The sequence below is a fragment of the Pelecanus crispus genome, chromosome 7 (assembly GCF_030463565.1).
Source record: "Pelecanus crispus isolate bPelCri1 chromosome 7, bPelCri1.pri, whole genome shotgun sequence".
In the NCBI taxonomy this organism is placed as follows: Eukaryota; Metazoa; Chordata; class Aves; order Pelecaniformes; family Pelecanidae; genus Pelecanus; species Pelecanus crispus.
This window is the reverse complement of record NC_134649.1, coordinates 5,028,445-5,049,868: the sequence shown is the minus strand read 5'-3', so window position 1 is coordinate 5,049,868 and position 21,424 is coordinate 5,028,445. Positions and strand designations below refer to the sequence as shown.

Sequence of the window (21,424 nt, the reverse complement as noted above, 5' to 3'; positions counted from 1 at the left end):
CTAAACCAGCCCTTAACAAACTCTCTACAGCTGGTATGCTGGAAGGGGTATGTTTTCCCTGCCACCACTCTGCATTTTCTGGAGCAAGGTATTACTAATTATTTTAATTTCTCCTCTGGATGCACACAGACAAACAACTGCAGTGAGTAGAAGAGGAAGAACACTTCATCTCTGAATTAAGGATTTGCATACTGGGTTTTATCTGTAACACCCACTGCAGTATTTTATCCCAGACTCTCAGATCACAAAAGACAGAGCAGACAGTGACTCACTGCAATTTTGGTTCTGCATGTAGTGTTTCATGTGGACCAGTCAATTCTGATCCTGCCAAGCAGCCTTCATCAAGCACTTAAAAAGTAAAGCATCTTCTCTAAGAGAGAGTTCCTATTCATGTGCTGCCTTCATGAGGAAAGCTCCAGAGATGGAAGGGAATTTAGTCAATGCTTCCCCTTTGTGTTGTAATGATTTAAGATTCAATTAATACTACATGGGGAGGCACTAATTCTGAAACACCTGCCTTAGCGATAACCAGATTAAGACCTCCAAACTTGCTCCACTCCAAACAGCAACAGCCTGCCAAATGACAGCAGTCGTCAATATCAACCAACTGGAGGATGGGTTTTTCGTTAAATCCTAGACCACTCTTTAAAGAGGATTCCCCACAAAAGGGGGGGGCAGGGGTGCAGGATTCACTTGACAGATCCGAATTTGTTTAGCCAGAAGTCACAGCTCCTCCTCTGCACGCTTTGAAGGCTGGAGACTGGCAACGCTCCTATCGGATCCTTTCAAATCCCTTGAAGAGAAGAGATAAAGCCAAATAAAGGGTAACGCCACCCACAGAGACAGCTACTCTCTCACTAATCAATATACTGCGCGCACCAGAGAGAACGGCTCGAAGACAGATTTTGGGGTGAGGGCTGGGCAGGGTGGGGGAAGAAGAGCTGAGCAGCTGGTTTCATTGCGAGAAGAGCCAATAGGTTTGGGGTTTGCTTTGGGGTTCCCCCCCGCCCCAGGGTACAAAACAGGGGCTTCTTTGCATCAGTTTGGGTAGCATGAAGCTTCCCAGATGAACACAAAGTGCCTCAGAATTGAGAACACGCTTGCCTGAAATCTAGAGAGAAATCTTTAGCCCGGTGTGTCAGCCCACTAATTAACAAAGCGAAAGACTCTCCTACCTTTTTAATGCCATACCACAGAAACTATTTCAACCACAGAACAAGGAGCTGATTTTTTTTTCACCTTTACACCCCTTCATCACACTCGCTTATCGTGACCTATTCGAACCACACTTAAAAGCTCGATCCGAGTGCTCAGTGATACATAACTTCCATTTTAGTGAAACAATCCATCTGCTCCATGTGACTCAGAGCCTGCTTTAAGAATGCAATACTGTTTAGGCCAACGGTTGCACCGCACAAAGTGTTTTGTTCACATGCATTCCTTTGGGATGACAGAGCCTATCCATGGCCCGTAACGGTTGGGGCCTGTGGTTTTTTTCCCTCATCCGCTGAATGCTGCAGTGACTAAGCTGACAAAAATTCCCAGCCAATTATAAACCCACTTAAAGAGACAGGCAATCCCCCTGCAACCTTCTCTTGCCATCCTATACGGGAAGTTTCTATACATAGAAAAGCATCTCCTCCTCCCAAGGCCTGCATTGATATAAAAGACTTTCTCTGCACGCTCAACACTTCAAACATGCTTCCTAAATGGCATCATTTCCCAAAACTATTACCTTTAGTCATCCATATATATCCCTCACACATCAACCGGGGGGGAAAAAAAAACAACACAGGAGAAACAGACCCCTCAATTGAGTTACGCCAGTGAAGAGTTAGAGAAGCCATGAATGGAGGGACGATGAGTACGCCGGGAGGAGATGAGTCTCAACAGCTATACAGCACTGTTTATTAAGAAGGGAACAGTTAAGCGCCTACAAACCCAGTATGTTGCAACAAGGAAAAAACACATCAGGAAGGTCACACTGGTGTACGAACTACAAGTTTGATCCACCTGAGAGCATAAGCTGAACTTTAACTAGCAACAACGAGGACTTTGAGTTGCCTCTCGAATCCCTCTGAACATGCAAATCAGCAACCAAATTCCAAAAAACACCGGCCTCTCCAAGAGGGATCCTCAAGTCATGTGCTGAATTCATTCTCCCCTACATTGTCAAGGGCTATACAAATGCACTGAATAATTAGCCAGGGCATACGGAACTATGCTTTGGGCAGGTAACTACAAGTTCACTTTGCCCAGCAAGAAACAGTAAACAAAAAAACCCCGGGAGAATGGCATACAGTTTCTAGCTTTAAAAACCCAGGTTATGGGCACCTCAAACATCTACCATTTTATCGTGGGCAAACTACTTGCTGTATCATTTTTAGTCTTCATCTGCTAGCACAGGCACGTTGTATTCCAAATGCTGAAAACTTTGCTGGGGAGGGGGAGGAAGAGACAGCTGACAACTGAACCAGGCCGAGTTCACCTCAGAAGAAAAAGGCAATTCAACAATCTGTATTAACATCCTATTATCCAAGCATCTTTTTATTACAAGTTAATTCTCAGAGCCATAAACAGACTTGAGAAGGAAATCGCACTATTAGTGGGAAGGAAGGCTAAACAAAGGCTGTTTCATCACTGTTTAACACTGAAAAACTTGTTTGCCACATGAAAACAATTTATGAAAATGCTTAAGGACAATTCATTCCTACATTCATGTGTGTTTGGGGAAGGAAAAAAAGGAAAATGGTGCCCACTATTCAAAATTTTTAGAGGGCATGATTCCTACCCAGGGTTGAACCTAAGTTTTACCTTGACTTCTTATGAGAAGTAGGCTGCAAGTTCCGCGAGTTCACTCACACGCCCACCTCCAAACCTCCTTCAGCCCATTTCAGCCAAAATCAATTGCAGATCAGTCATCACAAAAGATGTATTTCTATACGTTCCAAGAGAATGGACAGCTGGGTGGAGGACAGATCCTTTTAGGGCCCCCACCAAGATAAAAAGACTGCAGCTCAAGTTCACCCCTCATCAGACATCCATACAAGCATGAACTGTCAAAACAGAAATCCCCAGGCAAGCTAGCAACCCACTACAAGCCAGCCTCCTTGCGTGGATAAGAGCCACAGAGAACTGTGGAAAATGCTAAGCCAGGCTGAGTTTGACTCGTCCCTGCGACATTTGCAAGAACACGGCAAAAACACAGCTTTCTTCTGGTTTTACACTTGACATTTCCCTGACATTTTCCCTATAACGCTGCTAGCTATTCCCAGCTCCCAGTTGTTTTGCAAATTCACCATAAAATTAAAGTCTTACATTACATGTAATTAACTATCCAATACAACCGGCTATTCTATTAACAAACATTTGTCTAATATATATCAATGGGGCCTGGAAGTCCATGTTAAGCAGGTTGGGGCCTGGAAGTCCATGTTAAGCAGGTTAATCAAAGATTTGGTTCAAGTTTAGACGCATATTTAATTTCATAGATTTAACATGGTACTGCTGCACAGGAAGGTAAAACAAAAAATAATTCTCTAAACAATGCATCATCCTCAGTCTCCTCTAGGATGAAAGCAAGTCGCTAAAAACAGCAGACATGTTGCAAGTAAAACCAAAAGCATCCTGTTTCCAATCCTAGCTTGCACCAGATTGTCCAATTTCTGAAACATCACTAACATACAGTAGTTATGAAAGGACTTTCAGGATGTTGCTGAGGTTTTAAAGCACTTTTTTTTTTTTTTTTTTGTTAAGTTTGAAATAAATAAATAAGCAACATCTTAGAAACCCTCACTGAATGTGATAACAGACATCATCTTCCTATCCCCCTCTGCTCCACAGCCTCAGGCCCCTTGGGCTACGAAGTCCATTCTCTTCTCCCATGAGCCTCCACATAATGAGAGGTTAACACCAGGACTTCTTTTCAAGCACTACACGTTAAAAGATTGCACGCTGTATGCGTGACAATCTAGTGATACTTTTATATCTTCTCGTAAGAAGGCCTAGCATTGTTTTTCTTCCCCACCCTTTACCACAGAGAAATCGAACTGAGCAATACATGCAACCCATAAACCCAGGGAATGACTATTTCCTATAAGTGATCTCCAATTATATTTTTATAGTTGTTTTTGAGACAGTGAAGCAGTTGCTCGGCATGAGACAATTCAAGTAAATCCATACTGTAGTAGCAATAAAGATTACTCATGATTTCCAAGTTTCATGAGGCAAAAATCTGAAGCCATGGAAGACAGGCAGAGCGTGGATCTGGAAGCGCTTTCCATCCAGCCAGGTTTCAATCACGGCACGCTCTTGTTTAATTGCAAGAGTAAGATACATTTACATAAAGCACAAAACCCTCTGCCTCTACTTCCTAGCTTAAGCAAGTTCGTTGGGGTTGTTAATTTTAGAACTGCAAATCCTCATTTTTCTTAAATCAGAATGGTCTCTATGCAAAATAGAGTTTATATTACTCAGAATAAATGGGCATATACATTTAGCACCCTGACAATCACTCACAAGGTACTGTACTTCCACTGAAATCGTGGCAACATTTACTGTATCATTCCACAACACATGGATTTCCCCTCCCCATTATTAGAAACAATACCAACATAAATAAATTTCTCCAATAGCATGGATGGTCACTAGAATATGGCTACACATCATCCGGTGAACATAAACACACCTCTGGACTGACAAAGATAAAGCAAGTCGAAGCAAGTGTAAAATATGGCATTTTGTAAGGAGAAAAGTGTGTCTGTATGTGTGTGTACATGTGAGTAGAAAAGACAGACAAGGTATTTTCAAAAACCCTAAGAACACTTCTAATTTTTTTTTTTATTCTTTATTCCAAAAAGTCGGGAAAGGTCAAAATTTTTTAAAGGATTTCTAAAAGGTTTTTTTTTAACCCATGGCAAAGTGTCATCGATGGACCTAGTTAATTGCATCAAGTGTTTTAATACTGGAAAACAAAACTCCAAAATTTGAAGTCCTCTCAAAAACACTACACAACTTTGTGCCAAAAGAAACTAGGAAGCCAAGATGAATATTCAACATTAGCACTTAGTTTTTGGTGACTAATGCAGGCCGCAAGATTCAAGATGTTCTTCCCAGGTTATGGCATTTTGCAACAGAACAAAGAAAAATGGCAAGTATACATTTGTTTAATTTTAGCCCTTTTCTCAGAATATAAACCACTGCTACAGTAATTAACTGCAGATTGGCCTAAACGGCTCTGTGGCCATTCCAGCTTACTAATTAAATATGCTCTCACAGCCATAATAAAAATTCTGGGAAACCTCTGGCTGAAGAGCAGGCTTCTCAGGAGGGGAGCAAAAGTCAGGAAAAAACTTCATTCAGAACGAAAACACTAACAAAAATTTTCTAACATGCTTCAGATTTTTCTAACACAGTGACACCAACTGCACCTTTTACTATTTTTTTTTGCCTACCCTTCTGTTTATGCCTTTCAGAAGATGTTTATTTGCTGAAGAGTTTGCATACCAACCAAAGGGACAAACAACCCATCCATTTAAAAAGATGTTCAGGTTTATATGATACTTTTTTTTTTTTAACCCAACAAAGGTAGTAGGATTGGCATTACACGGGACTAGCTTCACTTAATTATACCGCATCAAATTGGCTTGCTAAAAGCGTAAAATTTTTAAAGCATGCTGTCCTCTGCTGATATATGCTATTTCTACTATATTTCAGAGTTTAAGAAAAAACACAAAAAAAACTTACATGAAGCAGCAAACAGAAAAAAGCATGCAGATGTAATTTAAAGCAAAAGAAGTGCAATTTGATTTGGCACCTCTGGCTCCCAACTTCTTCCTCTCTCTCTTTATGTCTACATAGTTCACGTATGTTCAGTATTTGTAAAGCACAGAGGAATATAGTGAATACTCCTCACAGAGGGGAAAACAAGACGGAGAGGAGGGGGAAAAAAAAAAAATCCCAGCACATGTTTTTCACCACTACTCTGCTGAATCAACAGGGAGCAGATTCCCAGATGGCGTACACTGGTAAGCACGGCACAAGTCAATGAAGCTATGTCAAGCGATACCGCTCAACTACATTATCTTTTGAGCTCCATGTAAACAAAAAGGAGCAGATTCCGAATATTTGTGAGAATACATCATGTTACTGTCTCCATATGTTTAAACATTTTAGTAGAAGGTACATATGGACCGCTCTTCCCACTCACTGCCATTCTCTCCCTCCTGTTCCTCATTCCCCACATACACCATATCTTTTCAGGCCACTGTCAAACCAATTCAAAAAGGAGTAAGGATACATTTTCATTAAAAACATTTTGTGCTTAGCTGCCATCTGGTTCTTTATCAGCCTCCAAATCCTCACATGCCTCTTCTGTGGTCTTCAGTTTCACACATTTGGAAGCTGAAAGTTTTCTCCTGTTGTATTGTGCAGTGCAGTCTACGTGAGCTATTGTTTTTCACGGCAAATTCGCCTCTTTTGAAACCAGGGCTTAATGCTCACAGCCCTAATCCACGTTCTTTCTACAATGCCAATTTAAACCTACTTTTTTTTAAACCAGTGGCAAATCTAACCTTAAAGGACCCTCATGCACTTCAGACGCTCACCTTCCCTGTTTTTACGGGAAGCGTGGCTATTCCATCCCCTTTGTGCAGCGCTATACTTCGCTCGCACGAGGGGAGGACCCAGACTTCCAGACTGCTCTTGTCCTCTCACACAGAAGCTGCAGTCGAAGCGATCACCCCTTCATAGCAGGTATTAACAGTCTGTCCTCCCCAGAACCAGACCCCAGCCTTTCTTTTATCTGAGTAGGAAAGGAAGGGTTTCAGCTAATACTTGACAGAGAGCACCTCCAATTTATCTGGGGAGTGGATGGAGAGCGAACAAGTAATTAAGATGAAGTTAAAGAAAGAAAAGACCCACCCATACACCACAGATCTTATATATGGATCACTGCTAGTTTTGCCATTACTTTCCGACATAAACAGTTTGCCTAGTTCATTTCTCATGGCCCCAGCAAACGGAAGAGCATCTTAGGAAGCGCTAGCTGGACTTGTTCGAAAAACACCACAAAGGTTATGGTAGACAAGGGATCCTGAACTTCCAGGCAGGCTTTCAAGCTTGTAATTTACATTTCTGCAGGCTTACAAAGGCCTAGTGACTAAGGCAGCAGACCTCAAAACTTAGTCATCAGCAAAAGGAATACAGAAAACAATGACAGTTTTCTTTACAGTAGACCGGTGGACAGGCAAAGCAAGCGTGTCATTAGAGACCAGTCTTTCAAGGGGTACAGCAGGAACAGTTTTTCTGGTTCTCACATCAATCGCTGAGCAAGATGCAGTCAGCTTCCATAAATGTTTCCAGCAGTCACAACTGCCAGAAGAAAAAAACAAAAGGCCATAATCCTATTTGTATGTCTGGACGCTAGATTTTTATCTTTTCCATCTCCACCTGTGCCCCAAAGCACAACCACTGATGCAAACAACTTCAGTACTCTCCTTTTACCTTGAGGGATTCTTCTATGTGGACCTGCAGCCCAAGTGAAGTACAGCTGGCATTTGATATGCCAAAAGAAAAGTAGGTGCAAGTCAGAAAGCTGATAGCATGCCAAACACAGCATGCCGCAGCTCCAAAGCGAGCGAACCAGTAAAGCTGCTGCACTCGAAGGTAAAGGAATGTATACTACACAGGAACCAGGGCTACAAAACTGGCAGAGAAGCTGCTGACGCTTTACCCTGAACCTTAAAAAATAAGAAAAAGATTTTTTAAAATTACAGTTTTTCTGTAGCTTGTTCTACTATAGAAATGTCAATGGATTATTTTAAGTCAAACACAGCATATCCTTCCCTCTCTCCTCCCTCCACCCTCAACATTGTTCCTGCACAAGTTATATTGAAGGAAGCATGGGGTTCTTCCTTTGTTTGTGAGCAAGAAAAAGAAGGAAAAAAATAACTTCCACTCGAAGGCAAAACTAAACAGAAGCCAGGCTACTTAAAGTACTAAGTGTTCCCACACAACATTTACACACCAACTTCAGATCTTTCAGCGTAAAACCTAAACAAGGACAAAAGAGATTTAATATACACTCCTCCACAGATCCAGAGTGAAGAAAAATAAAAAGGCATAAAGGAACCCTGAGTGATAGACAGCATTTTCAGTTTAACATTACCGTGACGCACAAGGAGAATGTCAGGGTTAAATTAGATACAACACTAGAAAAATATTCCACGGAAAAGAACATGGGTCTCATATCTCTACTGGTAGGAAAATGCAGATTGAAACACTCAGTAACTTAAAAGTCCTTGCTTCTATTCTTTTTCATGTCTTGTGTAATTTTGTACTGCAAGAGCCCTCTCCAGATCAGGAGTTCATTGCCAAAGCATCCAAGCAATCTAGCAGAAGAGACAAAAAGCTTCCTTTTGAACAACTGCACGTTTATACCTCCCTTGTTTTTCTTCAGAATGGGAGTAACGGGGCGGGGGGGGGGGGGGAAGGTGTTGGATGAATGGCTGGCAAATTTAAAGTCTACTACCTTGAAGTCAGTGGCTTATGGTGACAAACAGATTAAGTAGGTCCAACTTTCTCACTCTTTTTCTTGATTAGAACTTGATCATTTCTTCATATGCTCTGCATCCTAAGATACTCTAAACCTACACTGTTTTTCCACAGTGTAATGCTCTTAACAAGCCTTTCAAGACTCTTTTCCAATACTTGCTTTCTTCTTCACAATCTCCCACAAAAAGGAAGATGAAAGCATATGGGAAAAGAAAAACATTATCTACACCCTTGCCTTAAAAGTGCTGCCATCACAGTATAACTATGACCTCATTTTATTTGAGCAGATCTCTTCTCACATGCATTTTGAACCCAAATTATTTTAACATTCCCCTAGAAGTCAAAAAGCTTTTATTGCACATTACTTTTGTCTACTCTAAACAGCCAGAGCACACAACAGCAAGCAAGTTGTTGTATCTCATTAAATACACTCTAGTTACATCCATTCAAACCACTAAAGGCAATGAGGTTGCACAGGAATCACTTAGGTCACCCTCTGCAGACAACGGAGTTACACTCTTTTAATGAAGACATAAATTTGGCCTGCAGAAGCCTAACGACTCATAGCAACGCATGGTAAAGACAGCAGCACAGCTCACTTCCCTCACCTTGGACAAATCACAAAGTCTCCCAGGAACAGGCTGAGGCGTTTTCTTTTCTTTGTTTAAAAAGAAACTTTATTTCCTCTAAGAATTATTGGTAAAAGCACAGCCCTACAAATGCCTTTTTTCAGAGAGATTTTTGGCATGTGTTGACTGAAACTGCCCTACAAGGTACTTTAATTTCAGTTCTAACTGAACATGAAGACTTCACAAGCAACTGATGAAGCACTTCAGAAAAAAAACCAGTGTCCCCAAATGAAGGTAACCTGAATATAGCCCTGTTCCTGCTTTCTCTCACACTGTCATGTTTCCTATCATTATAGCAGCTTTGGTCAAGACTGCAAGTGGAATTTAGGAACTGTTCCTCCCAGTGACGACTGCTTGTAATTAAGCCCTACTGATACTGCAAGGCTCAGCTTTCGTAAAGCTACAGGATGAACTCAAAAAGCCTGCCATGTAATCATGTTATTTGAGTAAACTATGTATTTGTTTACTCTATTTTTAAAAAGTGAGAAGAGATCAGGTTTTGTTTTTGCTAATACTTGCTATCAGAAAGCCATAAACCCTGTCATGCCAGATAAGAACAAAACGGGCAAGGATAATTTCACTGAGACTCAAGGCACTCATTAACTCCTTGACACTACAGACTGTACCGTAAAAACTGATTTTGGTAAAAAAGTTCTTACATACAGAATTTACCACTACACGAATTTCTGAACATGCATGTCAAGGGAGGCAAAGAACAAAGTCAAAGTAAGTCCAGTTAACACCTTCAGCACAGCAATGACTCTGGCACACACGTAACGTCATTTCGGCAAGGAGGAGACGGCATTCGACAGCCACCTCCTGCCAAAATCCTCAAGGGAGGTAAAACTGGTTCCAGCTTTGCTATAAGGGCTTTCATTCTACACTTACTTTGCATCTTTTCCACAGGGAAGTAACCCAGAAAGTTTGTGGGGTTTTGTTGTTGGGTTTTTGTTTTGTTTTGTTGGTTTTGGCTTTGTTTTGTTTTGTTTTGTTTTAAATCCAGTGAGATGATCCTTTACTGGTTGGGGAGGAATCTATTTGTGTGGTAACTGGATAACTCATTATGTGGACTACACACAACTAGAGTCAAAGTTTAAGTTGCTAAAAAGCTTAAAATAAAACCACAAAATTAAACCTTTACTTCAGGAAGAGGTAAAAAAACCACACAGTCTACTCAAATCTTACTTTTCTGGCAGTGGTTGGTGGTCCAGCAGCGGTAGTTGTACTCATTGTTAATAGATGTCTTCTCGCACAATGGCTTCTCTTCCATTGTTCCTGGACACAAGTCCCCACATTCCTTTGGAGGTTTATTCCCAACGATGTAGTTATTGGACACTGCATCTAGGATGAGAGACCAGTCCACCGTGGAGAGGTAACACAGGTCAGAGTTCTTCTCAATCCGTATGGCCCCGCGGGTTATGTTCCTCAAGTTGTGAAGCCCAATCTCTTTAAGATTTGTCATTTCAAAGATAACCAAGGCATAGTTGTAGAATAGGTTCCTCCCACGAATGACTGTGAGGTTGGGGAAGAGATCACTGAGGCTTTCCAAGCCTGCCACACGGAACAGCAGCAAATAGTCAGTTATGACAGTGAGCTTTGGGAAGCGGAAGTTGCGGTAATCCTCTGCTTTAGAGATGAGCAGAATTTGAAGGAAACCCTCAATTACCGTACAGTTCTCCAGGCGTTTCAGCTCATGGATATCATTGCGAATGTCAACGTTTGGCCCGCAAACTGAAATGTAAAAGGAGAAAGGAAAGTTAGTAAATAAGACATTTTTAAGCCTTTTGAAATTGGAATGCAAGTAGGATATTCTGATGGTCATAAAATTTTTAACTTCTTAATTAGGTTGCAATGTTACAATAGGAAATGAGTACTTGATTTACACCTACACTGAATATTCATCTCATTTAGCCTATCACTATAAACACGACCAGGACCAGCAGAGAGATGCAACCTATCTATATTCTTCAGCAAACAGAGAAATGTTGTTTATTATTGCTGTTGAAAAGAGCTGCATTACACTGAGGAACGCAAAGATAAAGCGAATGCAGTTGCACACCCTGCTGCAAATTACATCACGGCATGTGTGACCAGACCAGGGGTTCAGCCACGACTCCAAACAAGTCAGGTAATACAGAGAGTGATCCACTGGCCATTACATTACTGATTTACCCCTCAGCCCCTTTTAAGATACATGCACATAAAGGGGAACACTTTCCAGAAAATTGCAACTTATTTCTCAAATCACTCTTTCTTCCCAGGGTCACAAGCCAAACTAGCCCTAATTCTTGAATGCCAGTCTTGCAACAGATCAGCACCACCACAAAATCCATGGAAAGCTGCTCAGCACTTCCTGCACTGAGTCGGGAATAAAAGTGCTTGGACTTGTAGCTAATGCACTGGATTCCCGTTTGCATGCTCCAGTGAACCAAGTTTCACTGATTTTGGCACCAAGATACAAAAAAGTTTCTTGAGTTCTAAGAAACACAGGATAAATTTATTTACAAGAACACATGGCATCACAGTGAGGAATTTCCCTTGAAAACAACAGACTGAACTCAGTGCACTCTCAAGAAAACAATGACCAAAAGGATTATTCCCTAATAAATCTATATATTAGGTCTTTCCATACTAGACATGTACCACAATAAAAATTTTAAAAGAGCTGGAAGAAAAGTGTACTAATAATGTAATAATTAGACATATAAAATGCACTTTGACGTAAAACAAAGAACTACAGAGTGCAGAGAGCTGTTGTTCCTGGAAACCCTCGGTGTTGGTCTTCTGTGGAAAACATGGAAAAAAGATTCCCCAGAATAGACAGTAAGTTGCTTGTAAGCAAACAAAGTAAAATGCCAATTTATTTAAGCAACCCAAAACTTAAATAAACCCCAAGCAATTCAACTTTGTGGAAAGGTTCTCTCTTTATGCATGCTAGGCTTAATTATTTTAACAACATCTTTTCCTCAGACAAGGAAAAGGTCTAAACAAACATTGGAGCCAAAAAACTTAAATTCTAACCCAGACAAATTGTCCAGAGATTCAGAAATTGCGCTGACAATAGAAAGCAGTCCTTCCATCCCACAACACTTATCTAAGGCTAATAACTTAAGCTAACAAAGGATCCAGAACATGAGCATGCTAAAACCACAGCAACTCTAAGATCTGACACGGACTTAAAGACTTTTAAGTCTTTAAAAGACTAAAGGACTTTCTTGTTAGAGGGACAACGTAAAAAAACAACAGGGCGAGATCTTTGTTAAGAAACAGATGTTTTCTACACAAGTATTACCTAATCTTCCTTCTGTGAAGATCCAAGCTGAAAGCAGAGGCTATTAAAATGTGACTTACTGCACTAGAAGCAGCTATGCACAAGAAAGTTCATCCTGAACATTCTGGGGAAAAAAAAGAAACCAAGCTCCAAGACTAATGTATCAACAGTAACACTTGGCCATCAGGACCAGTGAGAGAGGAAATCCCCATTTTAGTATATACTGACTACAGAACAATTGCATACTACTGCCTGGAATATGCGTCGAGGCTTTAACTTCAGGAAAACACTGAAAAAGGCAAATGGGTTGGCAGTGCCCAGCTTTAGACGCCAGATGGGAGAGGGGGAACATTGAAGAACTCCAAGACAGTAGATCTGGTAAGAGAGGCACTGGTCACGTGCGGCAGAAGTGTGGGCTTCTCTCCCAAATCTGTAGGCAAGACAACCTCAACCCAAATTAAATTCCTTTAATAAGCTGTTACCCAAGTCTTGCTTTCAACTTCTGAAATTTTCTTCTAAAGCAACCAACCATCCCTCCACCCACCCTCAAGGGACAGTGCCCTCTGCCCAAAGCACAGCCCGACAATAACATGAGTATATTTACACTTTGACATTGGGCTTCTCTTTTTTAAAAAAGGCAAGTTAGAACACACAATGTTTTTTCCAATTAAACTGTTTTGGTTTCTGTCTCTACCTGCTGGCAGGACAAGGTGAACAGTATGGTTCCTGTTATGGCAAAGCAAAAGTAGCAAAATTTATTTTACTGCCATAAAATTTTAGAAAGCCTAACTGCTCCAAGCCCTTTATTTTGTTAAAGAAATAAAATTTGCACTTGCGCTGACATTTTGTAGGCAAGGTTCCAGAGTGATGGGTTTAAAAACAGCTGAGTTACAATACCCTAAAGAACAATTTGTAAGAGAAATGGCAGCAACCGTTAACTAAAGCGTTATATATCTGTTCATGCGTCTTTTCTGAGGCCGGGCTTTAAAAGTCACATTGCTTTTAAGCTTGATGTTTGTTTCAGCTTGAAAGTTACTTAATTTTAGATATTTAATGTTTTTAAGAAATCAATGATATTTCTAGAACTTTATGGCAAAAGTATGCACTTGTTTGCCTCAATTATGAAACATCATCCCCTTAATACGGAAAAGGATAAAGTCCAGTGGGCTCTAATGTCAGAAACTGATTACAGATGAGCGTGCTGTTGACGTTTTTGATTTAAGAACCTATTAGTTCATCTAGTGAGTTATGTTTTGCAGAACTTCATGCTTATAATGAGAACTGCAGAGACCCAAACATGAAACAGGACAAGCATCTTGGTCCGTACTGACAGCTGGAAAAAAAAAAGCTCTAATTAAAGCAGATATTTTGTTTTAGTTTGGGGTTTTTTTAAGAAATTTCTTTAAAGTTCACATTGTTCATGAAAGTTAATTATACCACAATGCATCATCTTTTTCTCACGTTTTTCTCGCTGCCCTGCAAAGGATTATATGAAAAACAAATTAATCAGAGCTCTAAGTCAACCACAATTTCCATTTGGCTGTGCTGTGTTTTCTTTGGATCCCATTTTAGAGAACGTGTATATGGACTTACAGTATAAACTGGTCTGTCACACAGAATGAAGTGCATAAAAAATGCCCTTTAGTGCATTTATATTCCATTTAACAGTTTTTGATATTCCAGCTTCTAGAGCTTCTTTAATATGACTAGTATAGCTTACCTTTGTTTCATGTTCAATTCAAAATTGGAAATTAACTATTATGTATTTATTTTGCTTACTAACAGGAAAAAAAAAAGCAACATCTGTTTATTACCCTGCCCAGAAAGTTTTGGGCAGATTATAAACACCCGGGATAATTACCAATAGTCAGATTCATGCTGGTTTCATTCAGCTGCTTACAGATTTCCAAGCCTTTCCTTAAACTGCCTATCATTTCTCAGACTTATTCTAAACTAAGCACCTAATTCTGAGTGAGAAATTAGTTCTTTAAAGCAATGCATGTTTATTTGTTTAAAAGGTAACTCCCCAGTACAGTAAAATGCCAAGGAGAAGCAAGGCATTCTTTACCTAGACAAAGAGGAATGCCTCCCTGGGAGCAGCGCTTTAGTGCAAAAGTACTGAGCTGCACCTACTATCCAACTAGAAGCCCGCTTCTGCTCTTTTCTTCTGGGAGCATCCCAGGGGCAAGCTGCAGGGTGTGTAAGTTTCCAAAGGTAACAGAAAAACCCACCGCGCACTATGGCCCATACGTAGTCAGAGGACAGATCCAAGCCTGATCATGTAACTGAGATGGGGTCAATGAACTACCGGGAAAAATGATTGCACGTAACAGGTTCATACGGTGAGAGTAATTAATGCGACCTGCAGCCTATTCCTTGATCTGGCAGGATCTCCTGGCAAGTCTCCTTTCTACGCGCTGCTCCAGGCTGGGGCACGGAGGAGCAGAAGACAGGCTGCGAGCAAACACGCGCTGCGGCACACCAGCAGCGAGCCGGCACTACCGAGCACACGCTGGGCAGCCTAAGGCGAAGCTGTGCGCGACACGACGAGCTCAGGGCGCAGCGATCCAGCAGTTTCTTCTTGACCTTAACTATGATTTGCTAATGCTCGTTTTGATCGTAAAAAACATTCTGACATGGAAAAGAACCGTGCCACCTTGAGAAACACCTGCTGTTTAATCATCATCTATCATCAAATAATCATTTACTCCATGCAGCAGGTCTTTATTCTTTTTTATATATCCACCAGTTATTTCAGGTCACTAGCTACTCCTAAAAGGACTTGCCTGTTGCCCTTCAGTGTTTCGAAGGAACCATTCTTTTTGCAAAATGGCACGCTGCGAAAGACAAATCAGCAGAAAGCCTGCTGTTCAACATTCAGCCTATAATACAACTTCTGCTGCTACAGCATGTCACGGCTGTACATATATTCACAGCAGTTAATTTGTTATCAATACTAAGGTGTTAGAGGGCAGGATTGACAGTTCACACATTCACTGTTTTTAGTAAAAGAAGAATTACTTTCCCACAAGAAACCATTTCATCGTGGTGTAGTTCTTGCTTCCAAATTTTGTATTCCTCCCAGTTACTCCATTTAGAAGTTCTAAAGAAACACAAACGTTTAGGTTTTTCTTGAAAAAAATACACACCTTCACATTTTAAGCCTTGCCTTTGGCCCTTTACTTTTTTGGGTAACGTTAAAAGGTTGTACTACACTGAACAGTCTCGGCATCCTCTCAACTAGCCAGAAGTTGAAGATCACTATCTGGCTCTCTCGACACCCAAAGCCTTCGACAGAGCAGCACCAAGGCAGCTCTGAGTCATCCAGTCAACCCAGCACAACCCTTTCGCAAGTCCAAGGCCTTTTCAACCTCAGTCTGCTCCAGCTGGGTCAGGCTTTCCCTAGCAACAGAGACTTGTGCAGCCTGTGCAGTCATTTACATTTCTGAAATGAGCATCAGGATAGACTGCCTGCCATTAACATCTAAGTAGCAATCTTGAAACCAACTCCCGTTCACCTTTCTCCTGTTTTGTACACTCACAGCGTGTTAGCAAAGCGAGTTATGATTTCCTTTTGTTTCCCCTCTTCCGACTCCCCTTCTGTGAAAATTGTTTCCTTTACTTCAGAGTAGAGGTGTAAAGCTTTATCTTAAATGAGGATCCTGGATACCTTCAGCTTTTCCATTTTTAAAAAAAGTATCCCCTTACACCGGTTGCTGAAAGAAAGCACTGAAGGTGCAGAAATTGTTCTAATTCCATCTCGTCTTCCTGCCCAGGGGTTAAAACACGCATTCTGAGGACAAAGTCTGTAATCCGCAAAGTTCAAAAGGGTTCTTTTAAGGGAGGGCACGAGGTTGCTCAACTTCTCATCTACCCTGAAATTCTGTACAGTGGTAACAAGTACAGTATGTTACCATCAGCGCTGGATGATTTCCTACACAAAGAAGAAACTACAAGGCTTAATACAGAAAACAATTGTGGCCAGTTCTACTTTTGGAGAGTAGCTTGCTCACACCACCACAAGAAAAAACTCGCTTTGCCAATAATGGCTTTTTCCGAGCACACTCCACTTCAATGAGAGGTCTGCTTTCCCAGACAGCTACTCTGCTCTCTGGTCAGCTAAGAGCTGATGGCACTGAACACAGTAACACTGCTCTCCCCCAAACTCCTCCAATGAAAGAGACTTGACCACATCATCCTTCAGTAATGTCAGCTCAGAGCTGTGGGTCTTTCTGGGAGATCAACACATCTACTGAACAGTGTTGTTATTTATTCCCAACAGAGCCACTTCCTTTTCATCATGTGTTTTTTAATCTATGACAGGTCCTTATAAAAAAAGGGTCCAAAGCAGCTACTGAATATGGCTGCGGTCCAGCAGCCCTCATCCCAGATCCACAGCATGCAGCATCCTTTTTAAGGCAAGCATCTCCAAGTTACCATCCCTCCCTCATAACAACAAAGAACACATTTATTGCATTGGGTGAATTTAGATCTGCATAATGTATAACGGCCTGCATATTGACATGTTTACTATATACTGGATCGACTCAATAGAGGGGTTGTCTGGCACACTGGAAAAACCCAATGGCTCAAAAAAAATTCCTTGCAGACACTTGAAGGTTAAAGAAAAACTTTGGCTGATGACAGCATCCTGATCTCCATGTTATCTGAAAAATTGGTTTGAATTAGGTTAGGAAAAAGGAACTAAACATACAATAAAGCCCATCAGCTGATCTAAAAGGAGCCTGTTTTCGACACAAGTGCAGTTGCTCACAAGAGCAGCAGGACGACACATCAGTGGAAAGAGAGAGGATAGTCTGAAAATGCTACACCCATACAGATTATAAACAGGGAAAAATAAAACTTGACCTTAACCTCTCCCTTCATTCTTACTGCCAAGTATTATGCGTGTTTTAAGAAAACCATCAGGACTGTCATACAGCCCTGAAAAAGAAAAATCTTTAAGTGTTCTTACTCAGTCATCGCTGAGCAGAGAGGCACTGCAGCCCATGGCCTGGTCTAAAGCCTAGTTTGTTCCCGTAGTTTCACTCCCAGACTTGGAAGGCAAAGGTAGTGTGCTGGTTTTGGCTGGGATAGGGTTAATTTTCATCACAGTAGCTAGGATGGGGCTATGTTTTGGAGTTGTGCTGAAAACAGCATTGGTAATTCAGGGATGGTTTAGTTATTGCTGAGCAGCGCTCACACAGGGTCAAGGCCTTTCCTGCTCCTCACCCCACCCCACCAGCGAGCAGGCTGGGGGGCACAAGGAGCTGGGAGGGGACACGGCTGGGACAGCTGACCCCAGCTGACCCGAGGGATATCCCATACCATACGACGTCATGCTCAGCATGTAAAGCTGGGGGAAGAAGGAAGGGGGGGACGTTCAGAGCGATGGCGTTTGTCTTCCCAAGTAACCATTCCGAGTGATGGAGCCCTGCTTTCCTGGAGATGGCTGAGCATCTGCCTGCCAATGGGAAGGAGAAAATTAATTCCTTGTTTTGTTTTGCTTGCGTGCATGGCTTTTGCTTTACCTATTAAAAACTGTCTTTCTCTCAACCCACGAGTTTTCTCACTTTTACTCTTCCGATTCTCTCCCCCATCCCACCGGGGGGGAGTGAGCGAGCAGCTGCATGGGGCTTAGTTGCCAGCTGGGGTTAAACCATGACAGTCGTGTCTGGTGCCCAATGTGGGGCTCAAAGGGTTCAAGATAACAACAGGTTTGACTGGAATGTGCTAGATCGAATTTATAGCTGTTATTGCTGTTTAGCTGTTAATTGGCAGGCTCCTCTGCTTGCCACGGGGCTTGCTTGCCTTACTGTATATTAGAGTCCAGTGCTCATTAGTGGCTGCTTTTTGCTTTCGCTGCTTGCTGTTCTGCTGTCCCGCTTATCATCTTACTGTGCTGTGCCTGGGAACATTTTGATAACAGCAGTGGCCATGCGCCTGGGCTGGCAGATGGCCAGGGCATCGCTGCTGTTTCCGTGCTGCTGTACCAGACAGGCTGGAACTCCAGCGTGAACTCGAGCCGAAGGGACGGCGACCTGTGGATGAGTCCGCGCGGGAGCAGGACACCCCAAAGCGTCTGTGGCCATGGATAAGTCCACACCTGAGCAGGTCCATCTCGAAGCATCTGTGGCCATGGTTCTGTCTGTGCCATAGCAGGTACACCTCTGAAGGGATTGTGGCCCAAGGGAAGTCCACGCTGGAGAAGGTACGCCTCGGAGCATCTGTGGCTGTGGGTAAGTCCATGCTGCAGCAGGAACACCTTGAAGCACCAGTGGCTGTGCACGAGGTGACGCTGGAGCACCTCAAAGCGTGGGGCCATGGATAAGCCCACGCCAGAGTGGGTACGCCCCTGGAGGGACTGCAGCCATGGGTAAGGCCACGTTGGAGCCGGTTCACTCCTGCAGGGACTGGGGCTGTGGGTAAGGCCACGCTGGAGCAGGTCTATCTCTGAAGGCGTTGTGGCCCACGGAGAAGGCCACGCTGGAGCAGGTGCCCCTCAAAGCGACCGTGGCTGTGGCTCAGTCTGTGCCGCAGCAGACATACCCCTGGAGAGCCTGTGGCTCACAGATAAGGCTCCACCTGGAGCAGGTACACCCCTAAGGGACTGCAGTCTGTGGATAAGCCCAAGCAGGAGCAAGGGGAGGAGCTCATTGCAATGTTAAATCCCATAACCTGGCCCAAAGGGACCAGGGGTGGAGACTGTAATGCAAATACCTTTAAATTGTTGTAACCTGGGGTTTGAGTTGCATGTTACAGGAATTACTATAGCAGGAACCACCTGAACCAATGGAGGACAAGCCTCACAAGAAGCAGTGCCAGTGCAGCAGTGAGCCGACCTGAGCTGGCTTTGGTGCCCAGTAACTCCACACAACACACCACCTCTCCTGTCCTGAGAGACCACCATAAGAGATGGAACCAAAGCCATGGACTAAATGAACTCAATGGACGTTCTGTGGACAGTTTACACACATTTCACGGGGGTGGTCCATCGACTAAGGGAGTGATATCTGTGTATGGTATCAAACCACTGGAAGGGGAGTGGTGGTTAACGAGTATGTGCTGGATAGTGTGGGACCTGAGCATGATGGAAGTGGTATGGAATAAGAGTTGGAGAGTGTGCTGGTTTTGGCTGGGATAGAGTTAATTTTCATCACAGTAGCTAGGATGGGGCTATGTTTTGGAGTTGTGCTGAAAACAGCATTGGTAATTCAGGGATGGTTTAGTTATTGCTGAGCAGCGCTCACACAGGGTCAAGGCCTTTCCTGCTCCTCACCCCACCCCACCAGCGAGCAGGCTGGGGGGCACAAGGAGCTGGGAGGGGACACGGCTGGGACAGCTGACCCCAGCTGACCCGAGGGATATCCCATACCATACGACATCATGCTCAGCATGTAAAGCTGGGGGAAGAAGGAAGGGGGGGGACGTTCAGAGTGATGGTGCTTGCCTTCCCAAGTACCCGTTCCGAGTGATGGAGCCCTGCTTTCCTGGAGATGGCTGAACACCTGCCTGCCAATGGGAAGGAGAAAATTAATTCCTTGTTTTGTTTTGCTTGCGTGCACGGCTTTTGCTTTACCTATTAAAAACTGTCTTTCTCTCAACCCACGAGTTTTCTCACTTTTACTCTTCCGATTCTCTCCCCCATCCCACCGGGTGGGGAGTGAGGAAGCAGCTGTGTGGGGCTTAGCTGCTGGCTGGGGTTAAACCATGACAGGTAGAAAGACTGAGAAAGAACCGATTAGCAACCACAATTTCCCTTCGAGCCCATGAAAAGTTTCAGCATAGTTGCACCACCTGCAGACACAGGGAAAAAAAATTACGACAGAAGTCTCAGGATCTTTAATTGCATACTATGCAAAGAAGAAATTAAATGTGGAGTTCACAGAAATCAGTGGTTGGAGAGATTGCTTATGACACTTTACATTAACACAGGATTCCACCACCCACTGAGCTCTTGGTTTTGCCTTCGTAGTGACACTATGAATGAAATATATATTTTAGTGTCTTAAATGTACTTACACAACCTCCCACAAAATTTCTGTACTCTCTAAGCTCACCTATCCTGCATGTGTCACATCAATCACTAGATCTCTTCCCAAGGAAGCCAGCTTCTGTATTACCTCTTGGGACGTCAGAACCGGTAACAAGGAGGGAACTAAACGTACACCACGTGATTCAAGCTGTCTCCCTAACCACTGAACTATTCCTCTTCATTGAATATGACACATAAACCACTTTACATTTACCAGGATTTTATGAAGTTACATCTCTCTGCATTGGGGGGGAACAGATAAAAGGCACCCCACAATCCAGAAAACGTCAACCATTTTAGCTTTTGCTAAGCAAGTCCATAATTGAATGTCAACTTCTGTGTTTCTAGCACTAGCACAACGCTGCCATCTTTGGTTTGCAAAACATGAAAGGGAATACTCAAACCCAAACAAAAAACAACTGTTTCCATTTGAATGTAAGTCCTGAGAACATTCTTGTTTACGCATCTAAGGCCCAGGAAGAGGGCTTGGGCTTTTTCGTCATTTAATTAAAAGTTAAGCTTTGGAGGACAAAGCTAGACCACTAGATCTTCTAAACACTCAAGGGACTGGAGATTATGTTGCAATGTAGCTTGTCATTTCTGAGAAATATAGCCTATTATCATTAATTTACCTTGTGTCACTCATCACTCCTAGCAACCTTTTACAGAATTCTTCTCTCCCAGATTTGAAAGGAAAAAGCAGTGTCACAAGAGGCCAATCAAATTTTGCTCAAATACCTTAAAAAGTGACTGGATTCCCCTTCTCCACACGTTCTCATTGTCTCCCACAGACCTTAGAAAAATACACACATCCTATTTCAATTTTCCCTTTCACTACTCTACTAACTATATATTCCCAATCCAAGGGCCACTGTGTTACCAAACTGACCAGAACAAAACATTCACAAAAATAACACACAGAAGGACTACAACCCA

General features: G+C 42.6%; 1 protein-coding gene across 2 annotated transcripts in view; it reads right to left on the bottom strand.

The window, feature by feature from the left end:
- IGF1R (insulin like growth factor 1 receptor) overlaps nucleotides 1-21,424 on the bottom strand; it is a 193,572-nt gene that overhangs the window by 146,749 nt on the left and 25,399 nt on the right. For both annotated transcript variants that reach the window (XM_075713640.1, XM_075713641.1), the window contains exon 2: nucleotides 10,368-10,913. In XM_075713640.1, the coding sequence (XP_075569755.1) occupies nucleotides 10,368-10,913 (546 nt within the window). The remainder of the gene's footprint in view (nucleotides 1-10,367; nucleotides 10,914-21,424) is intronic.